General features: G+C 42.0%; 1 protein-coding gene and 1 long non-coding RNA gene across 4 annotated transcripts in view; one reads left to right on the top strand and one right to left on the bottom strand.

Annotated features, from left to right (window-relative positions):
* Positions 1–2,203: 2,203 nt before the first annotated feature.
* LOC129049768 (uncharacterized) lies at positions 2,204–10,836 on the bottom strand. Its single transcript, XR_008513074.2, has 3 exons — positions 10,722–10,836; positions 2,877–2,991; positions 2,204–2,404 (listed from the first exon to the last, which is right to left on the bottom strand). It is a non-coding gene; the product is annotated as an uncharacterized LOC129049768 (long non-coding RNA).
* DLGAP5 (DLG associated protein 5) overlaps positions 10,831–14,464 on the top strand; it is a 44,674-nt gene continuing 41,040 nt past the window's right edge. For all 3 annotated transcript variants that reach the window (XM_054530113.2, XM_002824765.5, XM_054530112.2), the window contains exons 1-2: positions 10,831–11,062; positions 13,336–13,574. In XM_054530113.2, coding sequence (XP_054386088.2) covers positions 13,337–13,574 — 238 coding nt within the window. In that variant the 5' untranslated portion in view covers positions 10,831–11,062; position 13,336. The remainder of the gene's footprint in view (positions 11,063–13,335; positions 13,575–14,464) is intronic.

The raw sequence follows: 14,464 nt of genomic DNA, 5'->3' as shown, positions 1-14,464 counted from the left end.
GGATGCACCACCATGCCCGGCCATTCTTACTAATTGTTGGCAGCAATACTTCTTGCTCTTTATTTTCCAACATTTTAATTAAAAATGCATAAGTTTCTTTTCTTTTTCTTTCTTTCTTTCTTTTTTTTTTTCTTTCTACTCTCCTGTTAACTCACAAAACAACGTAGAGTTTCTATTGGTAACAATTCAAGGACATTGTTATTGTTGTTGTTGAAAATCTTTATTTTCCAGATGAGGAAACCAAAGCTCAGGAAAGATTAAGTCACCTGCCCAAGGCCACATAGATTAAAACATGGCAAGATTGGTATTTGAACCAGTCTGTGGGGCCCAAGCCCGCACCCTCTCCACACTAATTTTCACAACAATCTGATAAAGTAGATGTTGATATGATCTGCACCTTACAGATGAAGTTTGAGAACAAGATTTGAGCAGCTCCACGACTATAGCTCAGGGTGGACAAACTAAAACTCCACTCTCAACCTTTATGTTATCAGTATTTCTTGAATGAATGAATGATTCCTTTTGCTCCTTTTGTAACCAAAAGACAGACTCAGTCACTCACCACTTGCAGAGTCCAATTAAGAGTGAGGCCTGTTATAAAGTGACCTTTGTTCCAAAGCTAGCTTAGTGGAAGAAGTACAGGCTCTTGCTTTTAAGGGTACCACTTTGCTTTTGGAGCAGAAAGCAGGCACTTTTTTTTTCTTCTTTTTTTTTTTTTTTTTGAGATGGAGTCTCTCTTTTGTCGCCCAGGCTGGAGTGCAATGGCACGATCTCGGCTCACTGCACCCTCCGCTGCCCGGGTTCAAGCAGTTCTTCTATCTCCGCCTCCCGAGTAGCTGGGACTATAGGCGCCCACCACCACGCCCAGCTAATTATTGTATTTTTAGTAGAGATGGGGTTTCACCATATTAGTCAGGCTGGTCTCACCTGACCTCAGGTGATCCGCCTGCTTTGGCCTCCCAAAGTGCTGTGATTACAGGCGTGAGCCACTGCCCCCGGCCAGAAGCAGGCACTTTTAAAGGGGGACTTGGCATGAATGGCATGCAGAGAGGAAAATGCACATGGGACCCTGCATAACTTGATTTGGTGCCTCCACTGCTATGGGCAGTGGAGCTGGTGCTTTTTGTGGGCAGAACTAGGTTGTAAAATGGCTGAAACTCTCCAGGTGGGAGAGAGTTTCATAGTAGGCGTACTTTGGATTGTAGATTGACTGTTGTCTCTTGAGGGAATCTCCTGGTGGGAGTTCTGCTCTGAAGCTTCTAAGGACATAGATGACCTTGCCCTGTAGGGAGCATCTGGTGCAGGGGAGGTAAAAAATTATAATTACATGATAAAGAGCTATGTAGGAAGTGGAGCACAGGGGAAAAGAAGGAAACAGAAAAAAATAATTAAAAAATAACTCATTTTGTATCTCTTAGCAAATGGGGGTACTCGGTTATACTTTTGGCTCCAACTTCAAGATTTTAAGACAAGTACCAATTTTACTCCATTTCAGTATGTTTATAGATAGAACCCATCAGATGAAGACCACCAGGAACACACTTGTAGTTAACATTTGGTTTATTTGCTGTCCTGGGGTTTCTGGGCAAGAGAGACTTGGGAGAGGCTTATCATGGGGTTTGGGCTTGTGCCGAATGATTCTGATGAGGGACCGGGAGAAGTAGGGATCAGCTCTGGAATGGTGCTGTCATGAAGCAGGGGCAGTTTAGCAATTGAGAGTTCTCAATAATCTTTGTTCTGGAGCTGACAAGAACAAAGCAGAACTGGGGATGTCACTGGTAAAAGAGCAGTAATCACTCAAAAGGAGAGGGGCTGTATGCCCAAGAAGAAACATTGTTTACATGGTCTTGGCCTCCTCTCATTAGAAACATTTTTTTTTAAGGTTCTGTTGGGAACATGCTAACATGCTGTTTCCTTGGAAACTACAGTTTAAAAACCTTTTATCTGAAGCTCTGGGTTGGAAATTGAGGCAACTCTCCTATGTCAAAGTGACCCATATGGCTCAGATCTTTCAAGTAGGAGTGAGATATTTCATTCTCATTGATATAATTTCAAACAGCAAAGTTTCTCATAAATTATGATGTTTTCCAATAGAAATGTAATGTGAACCATCCACGTAATTTAAATGTTTCTAATAGCCACATTAAAAAGTAAATAGAAACAGGTGAAATTAATTTTAGTAATACATTTTAACTCAATATATTCACAATATTCAACATGAAATCAATATGAAAATATTAAATTACTTTCTTTATTTTTTTTTTTGGTACCAAGTCTCAGATATCCAGTATACAGCTGGGCACAGTGGCTCATGCTTGTAATCCCAGCACTTTGGGAAGGTGAAGCAGGAGGATCAAGGCTAGGAGTTCAAGACCAGTCTGGGCAACATAGTATGACCTTGTCTCTAAAAAAAGAAAGAAAGAAAAAGAAAAAAAGTAAATCCAGTATAGCAGATATCAATTTGGGCTTTAGATTTTCATTGGAAATACTTGCTTTGTATTTAGAAAATTTGTAGTTGAAAAAGTGAATTTACAGTTGGAAATGTAGATTTACATACTCTAGTTGTTCCAACATATTCAAGAGTTTTCCAATAACTGAATTTAAAACACATACCAGTTTTATATTTAAATTTAAATGATAGCTGACCCTCAAATAACATGGGTTTGAACTGCCCCATCCCCTTATACATGGATTGTCTTCTGCTTTGGCACCTCTGGACAGCAAGACCAAACCTTCCTCTCCAGCCTACTCAATGTGAAGATGAAAAGGATGAAGATCTTTATGATGATCTACTTCCACTTAATGAATAGTAAATATATTTTCTTAATAACATTTTCTTTCTCTAGCTTACTTAACTGCAAGAATATAGCAAATACCTGTAACAGGGGAGGCTAAGGCAGCATGATTGGTTGAGCCCAGGAGATTGAGGCTGCAGCAAGCTATGATCACATCACTGCATTGCAGCCTGGGCTATGGAGCGAGACTCTGTCTCTAAAATAAATAAGTAAGTAAACAAATAAAACATAGGAAATATGTGTCAATTCACTGTTTATCAGTAAGGCTTCTGGTCAACGGTAGGCTATTAGTAGTTAAGTTTTAGGGAAGTCACGAGTTATACTCGAATTTTCTACTGCCTGAAGCGCACCTCATCTTTGTGTTGTTCAAGGTCAACTGTACTGAAAGTAAAATGTAAAATTCAGTTCCTCAGTCACTCTAGGCACACTTCAGGTGCTCAATAGCTATGTGGCTGGTGGCAACCATGTTGGATGGCTCAGGTCTGTGATTTTAGAGAACAAGTTTTCTCATCAACTGCCTTCGATGTCTAAAAACCAGACTTTGCAGGTCCATACTATCTTTAGTTCTCTTTCTCCTACCTTACCTTTTTTGTATCCATAAATTCTCTGCCACATTACATGAACTCTCAATTTTATTATATTTCATTTTTTCTTTTCAGCTTGAAGCTCAGGGCTGCTGTCCAGCCCTGTCCACACCCCTGTCAAGGGATTGTATCATCATTGTGAAACAAGGATATAATCTTCTATGACTTCCAAGTACATACATAATGGCAGAAAGGAATTATAGAGTTTTTCAGAGCTCTTCCCTGAAACCAGATGCTATGACAAGTAAGATACATTACAAGTTTCTTGATACAAAAATAACAAGGTTCCTCAAGTTAACAGTAAAGAACTTTGGCAGACTACAGACAATGCTCCTGCCTGCATCAATACTTTAAAATAGGGTTCTGTGCCCAGTTCCAGAGACAAAACATGTTTGTGCCCAATGATGATCTAATAAAGGGAAAAGTGTACCCATATTCATGATTCAGTTCTGCCATTAACTAACTATGAATCAATGGGTAAATAATTTAAATCAGTATGTTTTCCAAGGTGTACACTGATACTTGCTTCAGTATTGTGAGAGAATTTTTAATCTATAGAATAAAAGAAATCTGGCCAGGCACAGTGGCTCACACCTGTAACCCCAGCACTTTGGGAGGCCAAGGCAGGAGGATTGCTTGAGCCCAAGAGTTTGAGACCAGCCTAGGCAATGTAGTAGGACCTCATCTCCACAAAAAAGTTTTAAAAAAATCAGCTGAGCATGGTAGTGCATGCCTATAGTCCCAGCTACTTGGGAGGCTGAGGTGGGAGGATTGCTTGAGCCTAGGAGACAGAAGTTTCAGTGAGCCAGGATTGCACCACTGCACTCCCAACGTGGGCAACAGAGCAAGACTCTGTCTCAAAAAAAAAAATTTTTTTTAAAGAATAAAAAAATCAAAGAGAAGCAAAGTGACATAATCATTTTAAAAGGGAGCTTGTTGTTCTAAAAGAGCATAAATAAACACTGAAGAGTTATCTCTCCTCAGAGAGATGTGGATTCAAATTAGGAGCCAAGTAGTCAAGACACCAAGATGTAGCTAGGGCCACTGTTTAAAGTGAGAGTTGGAGTTAAAAACCAGCTACTATAGCAGTACTGCTGACTCTGCAATGCACTGTTTTGTTAGATTATGATTGGATTAATATGTGTATATTAGATTCATTCTGTAGAACTTTTGTGTAAAGTTACTTTTTTTATATAGCATGTATTCCCATGAAGAGAAAAAAAATGCAAGCCCAAGGATTTTCACACTCAAAAAGGAACATTCTAACTTTATCAATGTGCCTCCTAAGTCACTTCATTTCCCTATTCAAAGCTGCAAGAAAATGTCATCAAATAGTCAATACAAATGCTCTTTGCATGTTCAACAGTAAAGAACCGTATGCTCGTATTGAAATATGCTGGCATGGGCACGGTGGCCCATGCCTGTAATCCCGGCACTTTGGAAGGCTGAGGCAGGTGGATTACGAGGTCAGGAGATCAAGACCATCCTGGCTAACACGGTGAAACCCCGTCTCTACTAAAAATACAAAAAATTAGCCAGGTGTGGTGGCGGGCACCTGTAGTCCCAGCTACTCTGGAGGCTGAGGCAGGAGAATGGCTCACTCCCGGGAGGCGGAGCTTGCAGTGAGTCAAGATCGCGCCACTGCACTCCAGCCTAGGCGACAAAGTAAGACCCCGTCTCAAAAAAAGAAAAAACAAAACAAAAAACAAAACAAAACAAAAAAAGAAACGAAATATGCTGGCACCCAGCACTCCATTTACTCCTATTTTATTGAGCAATATTACTGATCATAAAACTTGGATGTTTTGTTGTTAAAAATTTTATAATTGCAAAACATATTAGGTGCATATGGAAAAACTAGGAAAATATGTAACCATAAGAAGAAGAAAATATAAATGATAAAATTATACTCTCTGGATCAAATAATTAATTAAATATTTTTTATTTGTCCGCTTTCCTTGTGTGATCTTGAGTAGGTTACTTTAAGGCAAGTTACTTGCCAGGCTTGGTGGTGTGCACCTGTGGTCCCAGCTACTCTGGAGGCTGAGGCAGGAGAATCACTTGAACCCAGGAGGCAGAGGTTGCAGTGAGCCAAGATCACGCCACTACACTCCAGCCTGGGCAGCAGAGCAAGACTCAAACAATAAATAAATAAAATATAAATAAATAAATAAATGACTCGTGAATACTGCCATCATTCCAGATAGCAGCAGAATCCTTTTCTGGGAATAATTATTTGGGGATTTTTATGGAGGATACAATTTGCTGGCATCCTAGTGAAACTGTACTCATTTTTAAAATGTTTAGTATACAATATAAAAGACTGCTAAGATTTGAAAGACTGAAAATTGTACATCGTTCAGAGGTTATCAGTGTTCATTAAAATGTCACTAATTTTATGTTTGTCATTAATATTAGGCATTCAATAAGCAGTTGCCGTTGGCTGATCAAGCGATTGCTCAGGTAACAGTTGATTAACAGTGAATGGGGTTATCATGGCTCCTCTGGACTTGAAACAAAAAAATTGCTTTCAACTTCACCATTAGAACTATTTGAGGGCAGGAACTGTATCTTCTTCAATTGTGCTTAAATACAGCACTTGGTATGTAGTAGGGCTCAATGCATGTTGAATTAAGCTCCACAGAATGATTTAAATGATTTAACCACTTATCTAAGTTTCATAGGTTCTCTAACTGATTTAAAAAACACAAGTAAGTAAATAAATACAAATTAATGCTACTTGGAAAAATGCTGATTTTAGTACTGTGGCAGGAAAACTTATAAGACGAGTTATGAGCATCTTGTGGTATCAAAGAGTAAGGAAGTGCTAAAGCAAATAAACAGAAACAAAAAAAACTGTACAATGATGGGAATATGTCAAAGTGATAGAGGAACAAACTGAAAGAGCTGCCAATGGCTATAGCTGGAACAATTTGAGCAATAAAATAAAGTAGTATGGGAATATAACCCAAAGTATAAAATAAATATTCTAAGAATCCATCCTGATATAGGCATATGATTAAATAAATAAGTAATGAGGGGAAAGGAAGCAAGATGGCGAAATAGAAGCCTACACCATTCACCTCTTACTGGAACATCAAATTTTAATGACTATCTGCACACAGAACCAAAAATCAGGTGAACAATCATGGTACCTGGTTTTGACTTCATATTTCCAAAAGAGGCATTGAGGAAGTCAAGAGAAATAGTTTGAATTGCTGACACCATCCCTCCCCCATCCTCCACCAGTGGTCATGTGGTGTGGAGAGAGAATCTGTGCACTTTGGGGAGGGAGAGCGCAGTGACTGATGGACTTCACATTATATTCAGTGCTGCCTTGTCACAGCAGAGTTAAAGCTGTGCTGGGTTCAGCCAGCACCCACGCATGGAGGGAGCATTTGCACCATCCGTAGCCAGAGGGCAATAGTCTAGCAATCGGAACTTGAGCTTCTCAGCAAGGCACACCACAGCAGGCTGAAGTGCTCTGGGGTCCTAGGTAAACCTGAAAGGCAGTCTGAACACAAGGACCACAAGTCCTAGGCAACTCCTAATGCTAGGCTTGCTTTACAGCCAGTGAACTAGCGTGGTAAGTGACCTAGAGTGACACCAGCTGGCACAGCTTGTGCCATACCTCCCCAAACCCCAGGCAGTGCAGCTCTCTACAACAAAAGTGACTCTTTCCTTCTGCTTAAGTAGAGGAGAGTGAAGAGTAAAGAGGACTTTGTCTTGCATCTGGGATACCAGCTCAGCCACAGTACGATAGGACATTGAGCAGGATGATGAGGCTCCCCTCCCAGGCCCTAGCTCCTAGACAACATTTCTAGACACACCTTGGGCCAAAAGGGAACCTACTGCCTTGAAAGGAAGGACTCAGTCCTGGCAGGATTCATCAGTCCTTGGGCCCTGAATAGTAGCAATACCAGGGAGTATGCTGTGGGCCTTGGGCTCTGAGATATGCTGGCTTAAGGGGTGACCCAGCACATTCCCAGCTGTGGTGGCTACAGTGAAAGACTCCTATTCGAGAAAAGCAGAGGGAAACGTAAAGGGGGCTTTGTCTTGCACCTTAGGTACCAGTTCGGCCACAGAGGGGTAGAGCACCAAGAAGGTTCTTGGGGGAGTCCTCGAGTCCAGGCTTAGGCTCTTGACAGCATTTCTGGATCTGCCCTGGGCCAGAGGGGAGCCCACTGCCCTGAAGGGTGAGTTCTAGGCCTGGCAGCATTCACCGCAAGCTGACAGAAGAATGCTTGAGCTTTATGTGATCATCAGCCGTGCCCTGGCAGAAAACCCCATGAACAGGTGGTGATGGTGGCTATAGGAGAGGCTCCTCTGCCTGTGGAAAGGGAAGGGAAGAGTGGAAAGGGCTTTGTATTATGGTTTGAATGCCAGCGTAGCCACAGTAGAATAGAACATCAGGTAGGCCAGGCGCAGTGGCTCACACCTGTAATCCCAGCACCATGGGAGGCCGAGGTGGGTGGATCACGAGGTCAGGAGTTCAAGACCAGCCTGGCCAACATAGTGAAACCCTGTCTCTAATAAAAATACAAAAATTAGCCGGGTGTGGTGGCGGACGCCTGTAATCCCAGCTACTCAGGAGACTGAGGCAGGAGAATCACTTGAATCTGGGAGGCAGAGGTTGTAGTGAGCCGAGATTGTGCCATTGTACTCCAGCCTGGGCAGCAGAATGAGACTCCACCTCAAAAAAAAAAAAAATAATAATAAAAATAATAGAACATCAGGTAAATTGCTAAGATTTCTGACTCCAATCCCTGGCTCCCAGAAAGCCCAGCTCTGGGAACACCCGGGGCCTAGGGGAACTCACTGCCATGATAGGTGGTGGCTTAAGGTCTGATCCAGCACAATCCCAGTGGTGGTGGTCACAGTGAGCCACCACCCTCAGTTCCAGCTGGCTCAGCAGAGAGAGAGATTCCATTTATTTCGGAGCAAGTAAGTGAAAAGAACAAGAGTCTCTGCCTGTAATTCAGAGAATTCTTCCAGATCTTTTCCAAGACCATCAAGGTGGTACCTCTCTAAGTCTGAAAAAACTACAGCATTATTAGGCTTGGGGCACAAGTCCCTTCAAACACCCTGAAAGCCTTCCCAAGAAGGACAGCCAAAAACAAGCCCAGATTGTGAAGACTACAATAAATACTTAATGTTTCAATGCCCACACACCAATGAACATCCACAAGCATTAACACCATCCAGGAAACATGATCTCATCAAATGAACTAAATAAGGAACCAGGGACCAATCCTGGAGAAACATAGGTATAGGAACTTTCAGGCAGAGAATTCAAAGCAGCTGTTTTGAGGAAACTCAAAGAAAAATCAACATAACACAGAGAAGGAATTCAGAATTCTATCAGATAAATTTAACAAAGAAGCTGAAATAATTTAAAAGAAGCAGAAATTCTAGGCTCAAAAAATATAATTGACATGCTGAAGAATGCATCAGAGTTTCTTAATAGCAGAATAGTTTTGTTTTTGGCTTTTTTTTTTTTGAGACAGGTTCCCACTTTTTTGTCCAGGTTAGGGTACAGTGGTGCGATCATAGCTCACTGTAACCTCAAACTCCTGGGCTCCAGTGATGTTCCCACTTCAGCCTCCCAAGTAGTGGGACTAGAGATGTGTGCCACCATGCCCAGCTAATATTGTATTATTATTATTATTATTATTATTTGGTAGAGATGGGGTCTTGCTATGTTGCCAGTGCTGGACTTGAACTCCTGGCCTCAGGTGATTCTCCCATCTTGGCCTCCCAAAGTGCTGAAATTACAGGTATGAGCCACCATTCTCAGCCTCTTTTTTTTCTTTTTGAGACGGAGTCTCACTCTGTCACCCAGGCCAGAGTGGAGTGGCGCGATCTCAGCTCACTCAACCTTCACCTCCTGGATTCAAGCGATTCTCCTGCCTCAGCCTCCTGAGTAGCTGGGACTACAGGCGCGCACCACCATGCCTGGCTAATTTTTGTATTTTTAGCAGAGACGGCGTTTCACCATATTGGCCAGGGTGATCTTGATCTCTTGACCTCGTGATCCCCCCGCCTTGACCTCCCAAAGTGCTGGGATTACAAGCGCCAGCCACAGTGCCTGGCCAGAAGGGTGAACATTAGAGACTGACAACCCCACATGCTGGAAAGCATGTGAAACAAGTGGAACTCTTATACATGGCTGGTGGGAATTGTAAAATGGTACAACCACTTTGGAAAACTGCTTGGCAATTCCTTACAAAGTTAGACATGGGTGACGGTACCCGCGTACAGTCCCAACTATTCAAGAGGCCAAGGCTGCAATGAGCCATGATTGTGCCACTGCTCTCTAGCCTGGGGGACAGAGAGACCCTGCTTCTAAAAAAAAAAAAAATTTAAGTTAAACATACCCAGAATGACCCAGAAATTCCACTCCTGCATTTCCTCAAGATAAATAAAATATGCCCACAAGGACTTGTACGAGAATGGTTATAGCAACTTTGCTCATAATCGCCAAAAATTGAAAGTAATACAAATCCATCAACTGGTGAATGCATAAAGTATTCAATGAAATGCTTCTCAATAACAAACACTACTAACTTCTGGTTCACGCAGACCCAAAACAGTACCTATCACCTTCATTTTTATAGTGCTAGAAATAAGAGGAGTGGTTGCTGATGCGGTGGGAGATGGACAGGAAAGAAACAGGCCACTCTACTGAGTGATGGAAATGCTCTACGTCCGGACTGATTGGGTGGTAGTTACACAGCTGTTTACATTTACCAAACTCATCAAATTGTCCACTGGGGGGAAAGAAACTATTATTTTCACTGTACGAAAACTTCGCCTCAACAAAAAATGAACTAGAAAAGAAAAAAAAGGGGACAGGGGCTGGCGACGTTGAAAAGTAACGCTAAACTATGTAAGGATTTGATAATTGGGGTAAGCCTTTTCTTTAAAACGTCTAGTAAAGAAAACATTCCAAGAAGGTCTGCTGGATTCTGTGACTAAACAAGGACATTAAAAAGCCCTGAATCCAGCTTGGTCAACGTAGTGAGGCCCTGTCTCTACAGAATTTTTTTAAAGTTAGCCAGGCGTGGTGGTGCGCGCCTATAGTCCCAGCTACTCGGGAGGCTGAGGTGGGAGGATGGTTTGAACCCAGCAGGTCAAGGCTGCAGTGAGCAGTGGTCGGTGCCCACTACACTCCAGCCTGAGGGACAGAGACCTTGTCTCAAAAAAAAAAAAAAAAGAAAAGAAAAGAAAAAAGAAAAAAAAAAAAAAGCCCTGCGAGCTCTGGGGGAGATTTCCCGCAGCCCAGCTTTTCCAGGGACCCAGCATCACCCCTCGGGCTCCGCCGCCCACTCCCACCCTTCACCTGACGTGAGCGCCCCCACCGCTCCAAGCCTTCTCATCCCGCGTCGCGGTCCCGCCTATTTTCCCTTCTCTCGCCCATCTTTTGAACCGTCCCTTCACCTTTCAATCAATTCAAATATCGCACGGAGCAAACCAATCGCAAGCCTCGTTGAGTGGAAGGGGTGGGATCTTCCCCGGAAGTGTTGGTTAAAGCCCTTCCAATCAGCGGCTCGGTGCGGCAAGTTTGAATTTCGTGGAGGCTCGGGTTGTGAGGGTTCCTGCTTCGGAGTCGGCGGTGGTCGTCCAGACCGAGTGTTCTTTACTTTTTGTTTGGTTGAGGTTTCACGCTAGAAGGTGGCTCACGTAGGTGGGTGGTGGAGAGCTGGACGGAGAACGCTGGCCCGCTTCCGTTGAAGGTCTAGAAGGGTCTGAGGACCGGGGGCTGAGAGTGGGAGCAAGTCAGAGGCAGGCTCCTTTAGGACCGTGTTACCTGCCCTTCCCGAAGCTGATAATGCGAGCCTTTAGAAGAGTCCGTATGTTTGCCGTGGCCTCTGTAGTAGTCAGTGTTTCATCACCAGGGCGTAATTGGCCTTTGGGGTGAAACTGTTCTTCACTAGGTCCGACATTAAATTCCCGTAGCTCTTCCCAGGTCCCATGGCAACTAAAAACGCCCGGTTGAGAACCTTTAGTCAAGCAAGATTAACGCATTCTAGACTTTCAAGCTGGAGGAAACGCCACTCAGCCAAACAAAATTTAGGTGTGTTTGAAGAGCCAGGGCTGCCTGGCTTGGGATCCCAGCTTCACCACCTTTTAGATATGCTAATGTGAGCAGTTAATTGACCTCATCTGTATGAGAGGGATAATAGTTAACTACCTTTCAGGATTATTCTGATAATTATACCTTTAATGTTGTCCTCGCTCGCTCTTTCTCTTGCTGTGGATAGTGCTATCTGTATTTAATACATAAGTCTTAATTTTTCTTCAATCTTTAGCGAATTAATATTGCAGGAGATAAATAGTAGAAGACAGTTCTTTATGAAAAGCACAGTCCATTGTCACTTTCCTTGGGTCTTAGAGGAGAATGTTATTAGCATGCAGGTCAGACAGATTCTCGTTTTTTATATTTTGTCGATTGCTTAGAATCATGTAACAATTTATTGCATTACTTGTGCCAATTTTTCTATTATCTGCAGTTTTCTAGTGGATTTAGTTAATTCTTGTTGAAGAGTATACCATAGCGTGTCTATCACAGAGCCTCCCCCTTACCTTTTTTTGTTTTTGTTTTTTAACTGCCAAGACTTCTGAGAATCAGTATCCTTTCTCCAGTTTGGCTTGGTAGTTCTCTATACCAGCTACACAGGTGACCCCCTCAAACTTTCCACTTTTCTTTGTTCTGCCCAGTTGGATCCACTGACGTCGTCTTTATTGTCCTCTTTTGTTTTGCTTGAAAAAATTCTCAAAGATCTTGCCAAGAAAAAGCCATGTGCCAATTAAACTATATGATTTCGTGCGTGTGTGTGTGTGTGTATGGCTTTTCTTTTCTAAAATTTATAGAGACGGGTCGTGTTATGTTACCCAGGCTGGTCTCAAACTCCTGGGCTCAAGCAGTCCTCCTGCCTCGTCCTCCCAAAGTGGTAGGATTACAGGCCTAAGCCACTGTGCCGGCCTAAACTGTATGATTTCTTGTATGGATGAAAATAATGGAGCAAACTGATAGGGTTATTGTGAACTATATATTTGGTCTTCTTGTTCTGTTTTCTGGCAAACAACTACTAAAATCCTTGGAGTCTTCAAAGTGGTATCTTTTTGTATGCTAATGACTGACTGATAGCTGGATGCCTCTAAATAGCTTCAGGATTGGGGCTGGTCACTAGACAGACCAAGGCAGGATTAGAGAGTTGGGATTTTCAGCCCCACCTCACAACCTCTGGGGAGGGGAGAGGAGCTGAAGGCTGACTCGATCACCAGTGGTCAATGATTTAATCACTCATGCTTATGTAATGAAGCTGCCATAAAAACCAAAAAAAAACCTGTGTTTGGAGAGCTTCTTAGGTGAACACATGAAAGTTCCTAAACGGTGGTGCTACCTGAGAGAGCATGGAAGTTCCTTGTTCCTTTCCACATACTTTGCCCTGTGCCTCTCTATCCAACTCTATCTGTATCTGGTTGCCGGTTGATTATCCCTATATGACTAATAGGTACCTGGTGTGGGGTTTTTGTTTGTTTCTGGTTTTCTTTTGGCTTTAGAAGAAATGTTAGACTACCTGCATTCGTCATCATGGGTAAGGAAACCATTGTGTACATGGTCCTTCACTTAACCTATTTTCACCTTTAGTTCATGCTTTTCTTTTTGCAGTGTTCTCTGTGGTAAACCCAGAGCCTCTTTAATTCTGGACTATCACTTCCTGGCTTTCTCCTCACTGGTCAAGCAAGTTCCTATTTAAAACCCCCAAATAGGTAGCTTCTTATTCTCTGATAATCTTCTTCCCACTTTTCAGTGTTACATATTTATTTCATTGCACATTTTATATTTTTATTTCAGAAGGCCCTGAAGTGGGACAGGAAATGAACTGTAATCTTAATTTTTTAAATAATGAAAATTCATGTAAGTTGGGTTTTGTCCTTTTCCTTGACAGGATGTCTTCATCACATTTTGCCAGTCGACACAGGAAGGATATAAGTACTGAAATGATTAGAACTAAAATTGCTCATAGGAAATCACTGTCTCAGAAGGAAAATAGACATAAGGAATACGAACAAAATAGACACTTTGGTTTGAAAGATGTAAACATTCCAACCTTGGAAGGTAGAATTCTTGTTGAATTAGATGAGACATCACAAGAGCTTGTTCCAGAAAAGGCCAACGTTAAGCCAAGTAAGTAAAGGTCTGTTGTAATTTTAAGTACTTTGAAGAGTGAATAATAGTTGGTTTAATGCCTGTGTGAGTAAAACACTCTGGCCAGAAGAGTTTTGAAATACCATTCTATAAATAACTTTTCTTTTTGGTCTTTTTCCTTTTTTTTTTTTTTTTTTTTTTTAATTACAAGAGACAGGGTCTCACTGTGTCACCCAGGCGGGAGTGCAGTGGTGTGCTCACTGTAACCTCAAATTCCTGGGCTCAAGGAATTCTCTTGCCTCAGCCTCCCAAAGTGTGGGGATTACAGGTGTGAGCCACCATGCCTGGCCCTTTAACAACCTGTTATCTACAACTAACTACTGTCTTTAAGGCAAAGGCATTTACCTGTGGAGTATTATAACACTTTATTATCTATATTGCTTCATAGAAATCCTAAAGTTCTTATGGAGCTTGGGTAGGATAAGTGTTGGCAAGATAAATTGATAAGAAATTTAAAAACAGAATAATTAAAGAATCCATGAAATGAGAGTACTTTGTCAATGGAAACATTACTAAGAATAGAGCAAAGAATTCATCCTTGCAGTTTGCCCAGAAGGATTGGGACCATTAGGATGGAAAGAACCAACTAAAGAAGAAAGTAATAATTTCAGAAAAAGATGAAAATAGAGCATCTTAGAAGGCAAAGGATGCTACAGAAAAGAGAAAGGGAACTGAGAAATGACTTGTGTTTAGTCAGGAGTCACCCTACTCCTATTTGTTGTGTTCGTATAGCAGGCGTTAGGAGCTAGATGGCATTGAAATAATGCTAGGATAAATAGGGAATGGCAGAAAGAACCAAACATTTTTTATCTGAGAAAGGGTGGTTCCTTTCTCATCTTGTCCTCTCCAATGCTCCATTTCTTTTTTTT

Source organism: Pongo abelii, chromosome 15 (genome assembly GCF_028885655.2).
Source record: "Pongo abelii isolate AG06213 chromosome 15, NHGRI_mPonAbe1-v2.0_pri, whole genome shotgun sequence".
Classification (NCBI taxonomy): Eukaryota; Metazoa; Chordata; class Mammalia; order Primates; family Hominidae; genus Pongo; species Pongo abelii.
This window is presented reverse-complemented; position numbering and strand designations above follow the sequence as displayed.